The sequence below is a fragment of the Oryzias melastigma genome, linkage group LG24, assembly GCF_002922805.2.
Source record: "Oryzias melastigma strain HK-1 linkage group LG24, ASM292280v2, whole genome shotgun sequence".
NCBI lineage: Eukaryota > Metazoa > Chordata > Actinopteri > Beloniformes > Adrianichthyidae > Oryzias > Oryzias melastigma.
Window position 1 is genome coordinate 19206708 of NC_050535.1, and position 15853 is coordinate 19222560.

General features: G+C 39.2%; 2 protein-coding genes across 4 annotated transcripts in view; one reads left to right on the top strand and one right to left on the bottom strand.

Annotated features, from left to right (window-relative positions):
• serpina10a (serpin peptidase inhibitor, clade A (alpha-1 antiproteinase, antitrypsin), member 10a) overlaps positions 1-5814 on the top strand; it is a 6562-nt gene extending 748 nt beyond the window's left edge. The window contains exons 2-6 of the mRNA XM_024290435.2: positions 1418-1717; positions 1794-2084; positions 3423-3696; positions 4544-4691; positions 4838-5814. Coding sequence (XP_024146203.1) covers positions 1426-1717; positions 1794-2084; positions 3423-3696; positions 4544-4691; positions 4838-5023 — 1191 coding nt within the window. The 5' untranslated portion in view covers positions 1418-1425 and the 3' untranslated portion in view covers positions 5024-5814. The remainder of the gene's footprint in view (positions 1-1417; positions 1718-1793; positions 2085-3422; positions 3697-4543; positions 4692-4837) is intronic.
• Positions 5815-6462: 648 nt separating this feature from the next.
• Positions 6463-15853, bottom strand: part of ppp4r4 (protein phosphatase 4, regulatory subunit 4) — a 17011-nt gene continuing 7620 nt past the window's right edge. For 2 of the 3 annotated variants that reach the window (XM_024291887.2, XM_036210638.1), the window contains 15 exons: positions 15190-15309; positions 13415-13492; positions 12146-12217; positions 11881-12054; positions 11694-11799; positions 11470-11617; positions 11234-11378; positions 11131-11169; positions 10982-11053; positions 10843-10903; positions 10699-10773; positions 10029-10119; positions 9877-9938; positions 9495-9804; positions 6463-6998 (listed from right to left, as the gene is read on the bottom strand). In XM_024291887.2, the coding sequence (XP_024147655.1) occupies positions 6959-6998; positions 9495-9804; positions 9877-9938; positions 10029-10119; positions 10699-10773; positions 10843-10903; positions 10982-11053; positions 11131-11169; positions 11234-11378; positions 11470-11617; positions 11694-11799; positions 11881-12054; positions 12146-12217; positions 13415-13492; positions 15190-15309 (1593 nt within the window). In that variant the 3' untranslated portion in view covers positions 6463-6958. The remainder of the gene's footprint in view (positions 6999-9494; positions 9805-9876; positions 9939-10028; positions 10120-10698; positions 10774-10842; positions 10904-10981; positions 11054-11130; positions 11170-11233; positions 11379-11469; positions 11618-11693; positions 11800-11880; positions 12055-12145; positions 12218-13414; positions 13493-15189; positions 15310-15853) is intronic. The other variant, XM_024291888.2, reaches the window with a different exon arrangement.

Genomic DNA, 15853 nt, shown 5'->3' on the forward strand with positions numbered 1-15853 from the left:
TTCCAGCTATGAAAAAAACTAACTTATTTTTTTGTTTTTCTATGTTTTTGCATTTGTGGCATATTTCAGACAACAGCCTTGAAGGGGTTAAGTTTATTTATCAACTAAATTCTTGATCCTCTAATGATGCAAATATGCATCAAACCACTTCTGCTCCAAAAGTACCTCAATTTAGCATCTGCTTAAAATGCTACGTTTTTTTGTTGTTGTTGTTGTTTTTTTAATAGCTGGAAATACATTTAAGCATCAAGGGGTTGAGGCATTTAGTTATACAATGTTGCTTTTAAATCTTTACAGTAATTGGGGGAAAAGTGTTATGTTTTTTTTTAATAAATAACAGCTTTAACTTTTGACCTACCGGGATACGTCCAAGTTCCTTTTAAAATAAAGTTTTGACCAATTGCCAAATACGATTCTCCTGTTGCAGCAAATAAATAAATAAATAATCGATAATCCACTCAAATATGACATTTTCTGTTTGTATCGCAACTAAATGAGAGTAAAATATTGAAAGTTGTTTAAGGTTTAAATTGATTTATTCTGGAATAATATTCATGCCTTTTTATTATTTATAATTATGTAAAAAAAAAGTTACCGTTTTAAAGTTTTAAAAAATGGCATTCTGCTAGCGTTTTGGATTATTTTTTCCAATTTTCTTTACGCTGTTTTGGAGTTCAGCTAATATTTCAGCTAAATGCTAGCTGTTTTGGCTAATTTATGCTTTTCTTTTTTTCTTTTTTTGTGTGGCTATTTTGGAGTTTAGCTAATATTTACAGGCTAGCCGTTAGGGCTAATTTAACTTTTTTTTTTCATTTTTTAAGGATATTTTGAAATCTATCTGTTTTTTTCAACTACATGCTAGCTGTTTCGGCAAACCAAAGTTTTTTTAGGCTAATTTTGCATTTAGCCAATATTTTAGCTGGTTATCAGCTTCAGTGATTTCAGCTATCAGCTTTAGCATTTTTAACTATCAATTTCAGCATCTTCAGCTATCAGCACTAGCATCTTCTGCATCCAAATTCAGCTTACAGCATTCACAATAGCATTAACGCGGGAAATGCTATATATCTAGTTCATATTTATGTTAAAAATATCAATTTTTAAAGTTTTTAAAATGTAGTTTTAGAGTGTTCAATAAATGTTTATCCTGTTCGGCCCGTGACCTAAGGTGTGTTTTGGATTTTGGCCCCTTGTGTGATTAAGTTTGACACCCCTGGTTTGTATAATGTGAGTTACTAGAGATGATTTTTACCAGTTATTGCAGTATTGTGATATCATCAATATCATGAGGTACCCAGTGATTTCCAGTCCTAGTTAGAACTTTGTTTATTCCTCAGGTGACAGAAGGTGTACCTTAACGTCACAACCTTCATTAAACTGAAGTTCTCTCTTCCTCTACCTGCCTTGTCTGTTGCAGAGGGGATCATGACTTCCTGTACCCCCCTCTCACAAGTCATCCTCCTCCTTGTCCTCTTGCTCGGTCCAGCTTCCCAAGAGACCATCAACCCCGCTGTGGTTGACCTGACAAATAGGAATTCAGACTTTAGCGCTCGCGTGTACCGAGCCATCGCCAGCCGAACAGATGAAAATTTCTTCCTGTCGCCATTCACGCTGTCAACTGGACTGCTTGTGTTATGGAGTGGCACTGGTGGTTCAACCCAAGAACAGCTGCTCCGAGGACTCGCACTGACCGGTCTGGAGCATCAGATGCTTCCAGGTACGTCAGGAGGCAGAAGACGCGGTGAGACGTCAGAATGTGGAGGCGTGTAAAACTGTTCTTCTGGTGTTCTCAGATCTGTTCCGGACTCTGAGAAATGTGGTCCTGAGGGGGGATGCAGCCAACCTGCAACAGGGCGTGGCCATATTCCCTGGGCAGAGTTTCCAGGTGTCAACAGACTTTCAGGATCTGGTTCAGACCCAGTTTGGAGGGAAGATCCAGAAGTTATCCTACACCTCGCCTGCTCAATCTGAAGAAGCCATCAACAACTGGGCTCAGGAGCAAACTGGAGGCAAAATCCGTGAGCTGGTGTCCAGCCTGGACTCGCAAACCCAGCTGCTGCTGGCCTCTGTGGCCTCCTACCAAGGTATGTAACGGCAGTTTTTTATCTGGTTACTTAACTTGGTCACTTTCCTCAGAGGGATCCTCCACTCAGTGAACAGGGTTGCTGCTATTTTAAGCTTCATTCTGCTGTGTGTGAGTGTTTGTGTGTTTTATAACTTTTCTTTCTGTTGTCTTGCTTTTAATTTTCAAAATTAGAAATAGTTTTTATGTGAACATCTATGGAGCTAACTAAATTAGGTCAATATTATTTAAAACCCAAATAAAATTGAAAAAAATATTGGGTAACACTTTAGATGAGGTCCTGCAAAACACTCAATGAAATGTTGACAAAGATAGTTAATACATTTGTTAAGCTTGTAATCAGTTTATTATTATGGTCTTTGTAGAAAATTAGATGTTAATACATCTTAGAGAATATGTTATTAAACCTTTTTTGGCTTATTGTGCTAATAAATGCCTTAATAAAATCGTAAAAAATAAACACTCGATTAATGTTTGTTAATGTGTTAATAAAGTTTTTTTAAGGAATCTTATGTGTTACCAAACATGATGTTTGGCTAAAAAAATGTAAAATGTCCCAAACTTTTTGCTGTTCTAAAATAAACTTATTTTAAATTATTTTCATTTTTTAAAAACTCAAAATTTCAATTTCAAAGCTTTTTTTTCTGAATCAGATATTTGTCTTCACTTTCAACTCTTTTTTAAAATTTTTATATGAATATGAAAATTTCAGTTTTAAAACTTTTGGCCCCGTTGTGGCGCAGTGGGGCGGGGCTAACACGAACATGCTAGAGCAGCATTTTGGATACGTGGTTTGTACGCGATAAAACTGCTTTTTACACCCGTCATGGGACAGACTACGATAGTACAGACAGTACAGACATTTTCTCAGCTCACCGTAACTATCACGGTTTTCAGAGTCAGTGAATGCAGCTGAAGTTATCACCCTCATCCATTTTAATTGGTCCGTCGTGTTAGCCCCGCCCCAACGCGCCACAACGAGGCAAAACGTTTTTAAACTGAAATTTTCAGATTTAAAACAACAACAAAAAAAAATGTTTGAAACTGAAAAAAAGTTTTGAAATTGAAATTTTGAATTTTGAAACATTTGAAGCTGAAAGTAATTGAGTTTATTTTACAGTAGCAAAAAGTTTGGGACAATGTTTTTTTTACGTTTGTTTTATTTGGGTTTCAAATATTATGGGCCTGATTATAGCTCCATAAACCTCCTTGATTTACGTCAGTTAGAAAAGCGCTCTGCAGATACATCTTGGTTTGATTAGTCAAACTTAATATACGTTTTCTCGCTATTATTTTTTGATAAAATGAGGTTGAAGTGAAACTATTCTGCATCTTTCAGCCCGCTTTAACCCACCCTTCAACTCTTCGGTCACGCTGGACGAGCGTTTCTTCGTGGATAAGTACCACGTGGTCATGGTTCCCATGATGTTCAGGGCCGATAAGTACTTCCTGGCGTATGACCGCTCGGTGAAGGCCGGCGTGCTGAAGCTGCCCATGGCGGACGGAGCAGCCATGCTGGTGGTGCTGCCCGATGAGGATGTTGACATCACTGCTGTGGAGGACGAAGTCACAGCTGAGAAAATTCATGGTTGGATCCGGCAGTTGAAGAAGACGTGAGGCTCCTCACTCGTCTTTTCTTATGTGTCCTCCTCTTCATCTCTCACACTCTTCCTCTTTCTGCTTTTTACCTCATTAAGTTTTTTATGCCATTCCTTTAGAGCAGTGGTCTGCAACATTTGCTACGAAAAGAGCCAATTGGACCGGTGTCTTACTGATAATAGTAGCCACAAACCCTTTTTAACATTCTTTTTAACCTTTTAGGAAAAATTGATACTACTTTCTATCATTAAATTGTTGTTTTATACAATACAAATGAATGAAATGTATTTTTTGACATGAAAAAATACATACATTTTAAGATAAACTGACATTTTCTCAAAGAGTAAAGTTTTTTTTAACTTTTGACAGAAGCTCATATGACTTCCTTTCAAAATAAAAGACTTCCTGTCCCAAACAGGAAAATCATAGTGAAGTTTTAAACAATTTAAGACAAAAATTACATTTTCTCTTGTTATACATTAGGTCTACTTTGGTGACCCGTCATCCTTTTTCCTACTTACTACTGCTGTTAACCAGTGCATTCAAACCAAATCAACTTTATTTATAAAGACTGCTACAAATTGTGTACATTGAAACACCAAGTACACTAAAATATAAGCATAAAACAACTAAAAACCAAGACTGTAAAAACAGAGTAAAAACAGAATAAAAAACAGAGCCGAGTCTCATGGAACGTTAAAAGCTTGGCAGTAAAAATGGGTTTTAAGCTTAGTTTTAAAAATGGACAGAGACGACGCATCACGAATGTTAAAACTTAGGACGTTCCAGAGCTTCGGGGCACACATCGATCCCCTCATTACCCCATTAACCGAGCACGCCTTTTCCTTTCTCTGAAAACAGGAAGTTGGAGGTCCAGCTCCCTCGCTTCACGCTTAAGAGTTCCTACTCTCTGAAAGACACCCTCCAGACTCTCGACATAACTCAGGTGTTTGGGGATGACGCTGACATCAGCAACATGGGAGGAGCTAAAGGCACTAAGCTTTCTCAGGTGGGTGATGAACTTGTAAAGTTTGGCTCAAATTTAAGGGAGGAATTTTCTCACAAACATAACGAAACACTTTGCATGCTGGGTCAAAACACCTGATTAAAAATATAAAAAATAACTCATAGATTCTCACATTCTTCTGGCCTCAGGTTTACCATAAATCGGTCATCTCCGTCGATGAGACCACCGATGACGGCCTTCAGAGCAGAGACGCCGTGTTCTCCACCCCTCCTCCCCGACTCACCATCAACAGACCTTTCATCTTCATCGTTTATCAGCAGACCACTGGCACCCTGCTCTTCATGGGGCGGGTTACCGATCCACTCAAAAACTAAACTCTCCGCCCAACATTCCTGATTAAGTGACGTAGAAAGTCCAAAAAACTAATGTAAATAGGATCCGTTTTAGCAGTGGTTAGCATGTTGGTTTTGCTGTGCATGCTAATTCCATGTTAGCCTTGTGTTTTTGTTCTCACAGGTTCATACTTCAGCCTGATATGCTAGCATAGTGTCTTTTAGCCATTAGTTATTTATGAAATGTTCAAGTTTTTTGATTATTTAACTCTGTGATTAGTGGGGCTGAATCACTCATTAATCCATTCATAAAAGTATAGATTTGTTCAGCACTTATAGGTAAAGTCTACTAGCTCGATGCTAACGGTTAATGGAATTTTCCATAGGAGGCTCACGCTTTCAGGCACATGTTGGCTTCATGCAGCGTTCTGCAGAAGGTTTTTGTTGGATAAAGTGGATCTTGATAATGAGAAAAACCAACGTTATTGAAGCAAATCTTTATCAATAAAACATGATATCAAGTCATAAAGTCATTTTTTTGTTTCAAGCTTTTTCTTTGATATTATGTGTTAAAATATGTTGGTTTTAATGTCAGATTTTACTTATAAATTGTTTAGTTAAATTAGTGGTTGTGAGAAAATAGATTTTCATATCTAAAGAAAAATGTGTTTAAAAAAAAAAAAAAAATTAGCATTTTTTTCCTGGCTAAAGTTCCCCTGCATAAGGCACACAGATACCTAATCAACTCATCAATAAAGGTGTATTATAGAACATCTAATTACAGGAAACATTTGTACATGTTCTGTCTCAAAATAAAAATACTATTAAAGTGAGCTTTGTCAGAATTATTTAAATATATTTGAAAGTCCTGTTCGTTTAGATCAGTTTGTGGTGCATCTCTGCAGGAAATGCATAAATCTAGCAGATTACATCACCGCTCATTCAGAGAACCTTATTGTGTCTTTTGAACCAAAAAACTTAAATTTTGTTCAAAACTAGAAAATCTGCCCAATAACATTTGAATTTAAATTTTTGTTGTGCTTACTGATCATAAATCTATCAAAATGTTGTAGCTTGACTTTGTTAAACTACAAACATTACCATTGTGAGGAGCCTCCCCGAGTGATACTGTTCTTGTGAATGGATACAATAAAGTCTAAGTTGACTTTTTTTCACTTTACTACTTATCTTTTACTTTGTTTACTATTTAAAATAAAAATATTTTTTGTTTAAACCGGAGAGGTGGAGAGGTAAAGGAGCCTCAGGTTGCAAACCTCTGGTCTAGGATACCCACATGATTACCTGTCTCAGGTGGATCCTCGTCCTGACTGAGTGATCACAAAATCAGAAACACATTTTTGGAACACTTCTTTAGTGTGAAAGAGTGCATGAAGCTTCCTACATGCTGACTGTTCTTCCAGATCGATGAAGGCTGCACCAAGTCTAGGTTTTTGATCCAATAAGCACATGATAGCAGGCGGTTCAGGCTGAAGGGTTTAATGATAAAGCTTTTCAAACACTGTTTCTGTGCCTGATGAAGAACTGGACCAGTGTGAGGTCATCAAAGAGGGCACACCGATCAGCTGCTGGTTTGGTCTGTTGGTTTGGTGCCTCAGGAGAAGGCCGTCTGCTTCAGATGTCCTGAAAAAGGAAGGTCTTCCGCTGACATGCATGAATGACTTCATGAGTATTTATTCAGACTTCATTTCCGACACAGATCGTCTGCCTTATGCTGTCCACGTCTGAAATATTTGGAAAAATATGGAGCTTTTCTTTACACATGTATACAGGAAGATTATTGTTAGGATTTATGGCAAAAATACACAACATGGGGGGGTTACGCTCTCCTGCAATCAAGAGTCAGTGGGGGAAAGATCACAAAGGTCTGCCGTGTCTTTTGTTGACGTGTTGCATTTTGGGTAATTTTCTTTAGCTTCTGTCAGATGTAGTGAAGCAGCGATGGTGACCCCGCCTTCGTTAGTCCTGTCCTGACTGGACGCTGAAGGAGCCCGACTTCCTGTTCAGGGAAAAACAGAGGATTGCTTAGACAAGAGCAGAAGCGTCGAGTGTGTGTAGAGAGAAAGAAAGTAGGAGCTGGTTCTACATCACACGGGTCAAAGTCAATTACTCTCTGGATAATTCTATCCGGCCCTCCAGATCATTTTATTCTATTGTTATTAATGGCCTGATGTTACCTTGCGCTTATTTCTAACTTGAATAATTTTGATAAAATTTACTTTTCCGTAGAGTAAAATACTGAAAGTTATATAAGGTTTGAATTGATTTATTCTGGAATTATATTCCTGCTTTGTTATTTTTCATGATTATGTTAAAAAAGTACGGTTTTAAAGTTTTAAAAATTAGCATTCTGCTAGCTTTTTGGACCATCTTGGCAGTGACTAATATATTTTGGAGTTTAGCTAATGTTTCACCAAGATGTTATCTGTTTCGGCTAATTTAGGGGGTTTTTTTTGTTTGTATTATGGGATATTTTGAAGTTGAGCTATTTTTTCAGCTGCATGCTAGCTGTTTTGGCTAACCTAAGGTTTTTTTTTTTTTAGGCCAATTTGGCATTTTGCTAATATTTTAGCTGGCTATCAGCACTTTCAGCTATCAGCTTCAGTGTTTTTAGCTATCATTTTCAGCATCTTCAACAGCCAAATTCAGCTTACAGCATTCACACTAGCATTATCACAGGTAATGCTATATATCTAGTTCATAATTATGTCCAAATGTTACGGTTTTAAACTTGTAAAATTTTAGGTTTAGAGTGTTCAATACATTTTTATCCTGTTCTGTCCGCAACCTAATGTATGTTTTGGATTTTGGCCCCCTGTCTGATTGAGTTTACACTCCTGTTCTACATAGCCTGAGCCACAGTCTGACAGTATCATTTTTTTTTTATCTTTAATCCCGATTGGCTGATTTTGGCAGGGCACATAAATGCAGAATAACTTTCTGCACCTAAACAAAGATTAGTGTATTATAGAGCGCCATCTATAAGGAGACACCACAATTATAGGAAAAATAAAGCATTAATAAGGATAATCAATATGATGTATTCCCGTTTGGTGGGCCAGATTAATTATCTTGATGGGCCGCATATGGCCCCCGGGCCGTAGTTTGCCCACCTCTGGTTTAAATGGAGTAAAAACAGATAACAACTTGTTCTTGTTCTGCAGACAAGAAAAAAAGGCTCCGCACTGGCTGCACATATTTAGAAAATTACGTGTGAATACTGTTGTCACTTTTCATTTGGGCTAATGCTAATGGGCAGGTGAGTTAACAGTCAAAGAGATAAAATAACAATTTTATTGATGACTAGCATTCAGTGTATTACTCCTTTGTCTCATCTGAAGAACAACTAGGGCCTAAATGTTAGTTCGGTTAATAGAACCTGTGAAGACACAGTGACTCCTCCAAGTTCAGTCTCTGCCTGAGTGTATTTCTTCCTCTTTAAGATGCATTCACACTGAATGGAATTCGTGTGGCGGAGGCGGCCAGTTTCAATGTTAAGTCAAGGAACATACTTGAGTGACGGGTGCGACACATCGGTCTGGCAGCAGCTTGATTTGAGCAACAAAGTGCCACGTGACGTTTTCAGTGACTCTATCAGGGGTAGAATATTAATCCAAAACAAGCATTTTTGTCTTGAACTTCCATCTTTTTTTTTAACCCAATGGAGCGGCAGGGTGGCAGAACTCATCCGGCTACTTTTAGGTGATGGCGGTATCCACTCTGGACAGATTGCTGGCTTTCCCTCCCGCGGCGGGGCTCATCAAGACATTAAAGGATAAGGAAAAAACTCTCTTGATTGTATTTTTTCCCCCTGGGGTTAATACGAGACAGTCAGCCTTTTAGGTCAGCCACAGAAACACAGAAACACAGTGGAAGCGGCTGTCATACAGACACAGCCCCCTGTACCTGGAAAATCTTTTAATAATAATAAAAAAAACCCAAACATGGAGACATGATTACTGATGTTTTTGTAAATAATAAATAATTAAACCTTATTTCTTAACATCATTTGTGTCTCCCATACATTCTAAATGAGATATCCACAGACATCGTTCCTTATAGTGAGCACTCTAAATACATTAGCTGGTAGCTCCTCCCACATAAGGCCGCGGCGTCAAGCTCAGAAACACATTTTTTGACAGGTGACGAGTAGCAAATTCATCGCATGACGAAAGAGGGGCGGGGCACACAAATTTGTGGCGCGAATCACATTCGGTGTGAATGCACCTTTAGAATGACTTGTGAAGTAACCCTGACTCTGCTTTAAGCTGAAGGAACAGTATTGAGGTCTTTGGATGCACTGAGTGGAACAGGCTAAAGCAGAACAGTTACATTCAGGATGGGAGTAGGGTAATGAAGTTTCCAAATTAGGTTTATGTCAAACCAAGACAAAGAACATCGTGGTCTGACCGTCACAAGGAGGCTCGTTCTACAGATACAAATCTGCTCTGGGTTTGTAAAAGATGCAGGAAAAACAAAGTAATTCCAGACTTACGTTAACAGTTTTCTGGACCGACTGTCCTTCGGCCCGCAGCTGCGCTCCATCGTTTTACTGCGCTGCTCCAAAGTGCTACTTCTATGCTCTCTATGGTCCAAAGTACTGGTTCTGTGGTCTTTGGAATAAAAACCACTATTGCTGTGCTCCATCACACTTTTCTTGGAGTCCATGCCGGTAGTTCTGTGGTCCAAGGTGGCATTGGGTCTATCCAGTACGCTTGTTAGGCTTTTGTCACTTCGTATCAGAATTGGCATGAAGGGGGTGGTCTGGGTTGTCATGGTGAAGTGACTTGTTCTCAGAGACACATCTGTGAAACACATGAAGTGATGGACTGTATGTCAGAGAAACACGCAAGATCCTGAGTGGCAGGAACCATTACCTTTGCTAGCCGACCCGGAGGACTTCCCAAGTCGAAAGGAGCCACTCAGATCTTTGACCTTCCTGGAAAAAGGTAACATTTCAGTAATATTTGTTAAAAATTTAAAGGCAGAGACAACACTAATCTGTGGAGTGTTTCTGTTTGGGTCTTACAGTGGTCTCTCTGAATTCACAGGTTTGCTTGTTGACGGCTGACTGCTGAGGGAACGACTGCGAGACAGTTTGGGCTTCCTCCTTTCTTTACCTGGAAGGAGAAAGCCCTTATTATCCAAATCCTCATCTTTATTCACTTTCTCAGCACTATCATTATTTCAGTTGGTTCAGAAGTGAGACAAAACAAACTCAACAAGCAATAAAATCAATGGAACGTCTGTGAAAATGAAACAGATACAACTAACGAGAGAGCAAGAAACTCCTGAATCAGTCTTCAAGACATTCTAGAAGTCTTGAAATTAGAAGACCTGACAGGTCTTCCATATATATGTATGACTAACAATTTTACCTAATGGAAGTGAACCAAGTACAGAGCCCTGTGGTACACCAAGACAGATTGCTGTGTGAGGAAGACTAATACATGAAACACTGCAATCAGATAAAAGGAAATAAAAGGAAACGGGGCTAATCAGTCCAGCTCCAAAAGCCACACCCCCTCAGATGCTTCAGATCAACATGAAAAATGTCTTTTTAAGACATTTAGGTTGTAGGATTTTGGTTAAAATGTCATAATCCTAGTTAAAACACTAGTGGGAAGATTTTTTTAATTAAAAAAATGGTCATGGGGGACTTTAAGAAATAATGTTCTTTATTATCATCATCATCTTACCAGAGGGTGGTGATGCTACTGTGGAGGACATGGACATAGATTTGGTGAAAGTCAGGCTGGTCTTGCTGTCTCTTCCTGTTGGAGGAAAAGGTTAACCAAAGCCTAGATCCAAAAATCTTCTGAGAGAATGAAGGTTCGGCTCACGCTTTCTCTCTGTGTGCTTCTCAGAGGTCACTTTACCATCGCCGTCCTGTTCCAGCTGTTCCTGACAGCACAGCGGAATGACATTAAAACCATGCCGACCAAGTTCCAAGGTGGTGTCATATTCTGGGCTTTGACCCACCATTTCGAGCAGCACAGTCTCTTCCGTCTTCTTCTTCAGGTCCAGCAGGTCCACCTCCTGCCTCTTGTGAAACTGCACATACCCAGAAGATGTAGTGTGGAACAAATGTTTGCCTGATACATTTGGAGAACACATGATTTCCAGCTTACAGGTTCTGACAGGTCCAGTTTGTTCAGTTCCAGCACTGTCTGAAAATGATAATGGATATAGTTACATCACAGCTCACTCTGGACAGCTCTTTGTGAGGTTTACCTTCCGGATTGTGGCCACCACATCTTTGTCTTTTTCTCTGCACAAAAGTTTCTGAACGCAGAAGTCCAATTTCTGCAGCAGAAGTTTGTCAGCCGGCAGGCGGAGAGATGAGCGCAACCTGGGCAACAGCTGGCAGAGCTTGTATCTAAGAAACAGGTGAGCAGGACAAGCTGTTGAGGTTTTCTTAAAATGAGTCAAATGAGGGCTTGTGGCTTGATAGATGAGCACTTAAGTACCTCACATTAGCAATGGGGTCATGGACGAGCTCCAGCGCTGGAACCAGGAAATGTTTATTGAAGTATTTTTTGGAGAAAATCTCTGTGGCAATTTCACAGACATCAAGGAACCGAAGACGGTTCCAATAGCTTCGACCCAAAGCCAAATCTACAATCAAAAAAGTCGTCCTGATACATCTGTTTCCATCTTTACTAATGCTGGAAAAAGCAGAAGATACTCCAACCTTGGATCAAATGTTCCATCATCTCCTGCCGTTGTTCCTGCTTGCGGTTGTAACGCATGATGGTGCAAAGTGTTCGTGCAGCCTCCTTCTGCACTGGAAGGACTTTCTGCAGCCGTGGAAAGCAGAGCAGAGTTAGTTTGAGTCTTTATCTGCAATGAACGTAGAGGATGGTGTATGGAGTGCTAACGTTGGTGATGAGGAGGCTGAAGATGCGATGGGAAAAGCTCTGATGTAGCAGCTCCCCAGAAAGCAGCCTCGCCAAGCAGCTGTACTGCTGCAGCAACTTCTCATGCAGCCGCCAACGCAGAGAACTTCCAACTTTCTGCTCAGCCAACAGCAGCACTGACAGCAGCTCTGGCAGCTGGAGAGAAAACAGAGAGAGAGGAGGAGATATCTGTTTGAAACAGCGATGATACAAGGGACTGAACGTCTTTATGTCACCACGTCTTTACCATCAGGGAGTCTTCTCCCAACACAAGCAGCTCGAGAGTTTCCTCCAGGTGGTTCATCAGAGCGTCCAGAACCTAAACAGCAACCAGGCATGTACAGAACAGCTCCAGGTACATTGTTTCACTTTTCATGAATCTGCAGACCTTGAATGTGCAGTACTACATTGAACAAAGTAACAAGCTATCTAAACTCAATCTCTTCAAAACTTGTTTCCACATTTACATGCAATTCATTTTTCATATTTTAATGACAAGATTCCAGGCCTTACAGTCTCCCTCCGATGAAAATCATGTTTTTAGAGTTTTTATCATGTCTGTGTGTCATTTTTCTTATGAAAGAGAATAAATGTAGTAAGAAATCATTTTAAGAGTATTTCTCCTTTTAAATCAATCAAAGTGTCTTGGACAGACTCTGTTTGAATGAATGATCTTCTTTCCATCAACAGCTCTGCTGCACATGCACTAAACCCTCATCTGTTCCTAGTGTCTAGTTCAGGTTCTGGAGAAGAGAAGATGGTATCTTCACATTGACTGCAGTCAAATGAGCCGCCGTTCACATTTCTGTGGTCAAATCAGCATCACTGGATTTTTGGTGTGAGTTTCATCCAATACTTACGGTAGCAGGACTGAGAACGCTGGAAAATCTCCACCAGACTCCACGGAGCTTCTTGATGTGACCACGGAAATGTGAACGGCGGCTCATTTGACCACAGTTGGAAAGGATTGTAAATCAATGAAAGAGCATTTTGATGTTAGCTTTGATTATTTTATCAAGAACTCTGAGAAACCAATGATTGAATGTATTGATCACAGTCAATAAACATTGGAGAATTAGCTAAAAGAGTCTTTGGTGAACTGGAAGGAGAAAGAATCAGGATTTTGGAGCCAGCAGGCACCACATTCTTTTACTGAGGCATCTTAATTGGTCAGTTTATAACTTGATATAAAGAAAAAATATTGTGAAAACAATAGGATTAGCAAAAATATGTTAAAATGGCATCAGAGCAAGAATGGTTATTCTAACCATTGGAATGACTGAGTAACAACTGTCGATTTCTCTATGGAAGTCTATGAGATCTTGGCTTCTTGGAGCCAGTAGATACTTCCTTTTTGGAACACGAGAGGGGGAGGTGGTGGTGACTTGTGATTATACAGTCAATGAAAAGACCAATAAAAAGCTGATGGGCTTGAGATACGGTGGATTTCTGGCCTCTAGAGGGCACACCACTATATCGAGTTAGAACAACTACTGTGTGTGAGTGAGCCTCTCACCTCCAGGGAGTCGTCTTGCAGCAGCAGAAGAAACTCTTTGTGCACCAGGTGGCTGTTTGGACTGATCAGCTTCAGCACCTGACAGGAAGAGGCGTTACATCACGTAAACCAGATTAGAACAAAGAGGGACAAAGATAGGTTGTTGTGACAAAGTGGGTGAAGTTGCAACATCTTGTTCCTATTCCGTCTTTTGTAACAAAATTCTAACTTTCACGCTAGTTTAGCTATTTTTACTACTGCTGGGTATCGCTTATAATTTCCAGAAACGATTCGACTCAATTCCGATTTTTTCCGATTCTTTCGATTCTTCAATTCAATTTTAAGATTATAAATTTATGCACATTTGATTAGAAATACATCAAAATCTATTATTTAATTTGAATATATTTATATCAATCTGATCCAGTTCACATACTGTAAATGTATCAGTGAAATAATGAGATTGTTAATATCATCCAGTGTTACATGGATTCTCTAAAGGAGAAGTTCTAACTAAAATGTTCAGATCATTAACATTGGAAACATTGTTCTGCTTCTCCTGGAGGACGTTTCAGTTTGACCACTAGGTGGCAATCGCACTATAGAAGTACAACTTATTCAAGAAGAAGAAGACAACAGTATGAGGGGAAAAAAACAAAGCTTTAGACCTCAAATAGTTACTTTAAAAATGATTCCCTTAACAGAGTTTCGAACAGTAATACCTGTAAGAAAATAAAGATGTTCATTTAGTCAACAATGTATTTTTTGGGTCAACCGAGCGTTAGCATTAGCCGTCCTATGGGAAATTCTATTGAACACTAGCAACAAGCTAGCTTGATTTATATCTTTTGTGAATCGACTATTGACCTATTAAGCTTAAATCGATTCAAATCACTTAATCGATTTTTTTCAACCCAGCTCTAATTTTTCAATATTAGCAAACATTTGCCATTTTGCCATCGTTAATATGTACCTAAACTTACTGGCCAAAAAAGATTTAGTTTAAATTTAATTCATTGCTTTAGCATATTGTCCAATAAGTGGGATATTTAGATGTGGAACCTTTTACCAAAAGACTAGAGGAAACTGTATTCACTCATTGCTTGGGAAATCTGACTGTTACGAAAACACTTTGAACCAGATGAATGAAACCTTATAGGATATCATGCTAGTGGCCAGACCTGTTTCTTTCAAGTTCCTGAATACAAATTACAGAAAAAAACCTTCTAAATTATCCATTGTTCTCAGCTGGAGATTGATATTTCAGAAGTTTGGTTTGAGGTTGTTCTGTGGAAGAACAGTTGACATCTACCTTGTTACAGAGTTCAGAACTCCATAACCGAGATAATTATTCATGTTTATAGTCAACATTTTTTATATTTTTTGCTGTGAGTGTATTGAAAGAAATATCCAGTCTGGTAATATGAAGTGATGAATCACGCTTTTCCATCTGGATATCTGATGGACCAGTCTGGGTTTGGAGGTTGTAGGAGAACGGTACATTTCAGACTGCCTTGTGGTATGAAATTTGGTGGAGGAGGAATCTCTGACTGAGAGCCAGATCTTCTCCACCAATATCAGTGTGAGACCTGACCAATTCAAAATTCCTATGAACACACTCTTCAAACTTGTGGTGCCCAGAAGAGTTGAAGCTGACATAACTGCAAATGGTGGACCCACGTCATATTGAACTCGATGTGTTAGGAATGGGATGACACTTCAGGTCATATGTGAGCCAATACTTTTGGTAAGAGAGTGTATCCCATGACTGTTGGTGTGAGAGTTTATGTCCTGACCTGGTGAAAACTGGCAGCAGCACTTCGCCTGACGCTGACCTCTGGGTCAGTGCAGAGACTGGAGAAAGAGGAGTAGAGCTCAGAAGCGAAGTGAGCTGGGTCCACAAACACCACCATGGCCTAAACAAAACACAAAATGAGAAAGACACAAGTTAAGAGTTGCTTCTTTCTATTTAGAAGTCTAGATTCAAATGTTTTGTCTGATCCTATTTTGTGAAAATATTACGGCAACCAATTAAGATATTGTAACACTGTGGGAGATGTTTCTGATTGAACAATCTGTCCATGTAGTTGACAAACAAAACATTGAACAATAAACAGATCAGATGAAACTGGGTGCAGTCAAGCACTGTCCACAGAGCTGGCATTTCAAAAGTACCTTTTACTCCAAGGAAATCTCCCATCTTACCAGCAGTAGCAGTAGTGGAAGTAGTAGTAGTAGTAGAAGTAGTAGTGGTAGTTGTAGTAGTAGTAGTAGTAGTAGTGGTAGTAATAGTAGAAGTAGTAGTACTAGTGGCAGTAGTAATAGTAGAAGTAGTAGTAGTAGAACAAGTAGTGGTAACAGTAGTAGTAGCATTAGTAGTAGTAGAAGTAGTAGTAGTAGTAGTATCAGTAGTAGTGGTAACAGTAGTGGTAGCATTAGTAGTAGTGGTAGTTGTAGCAG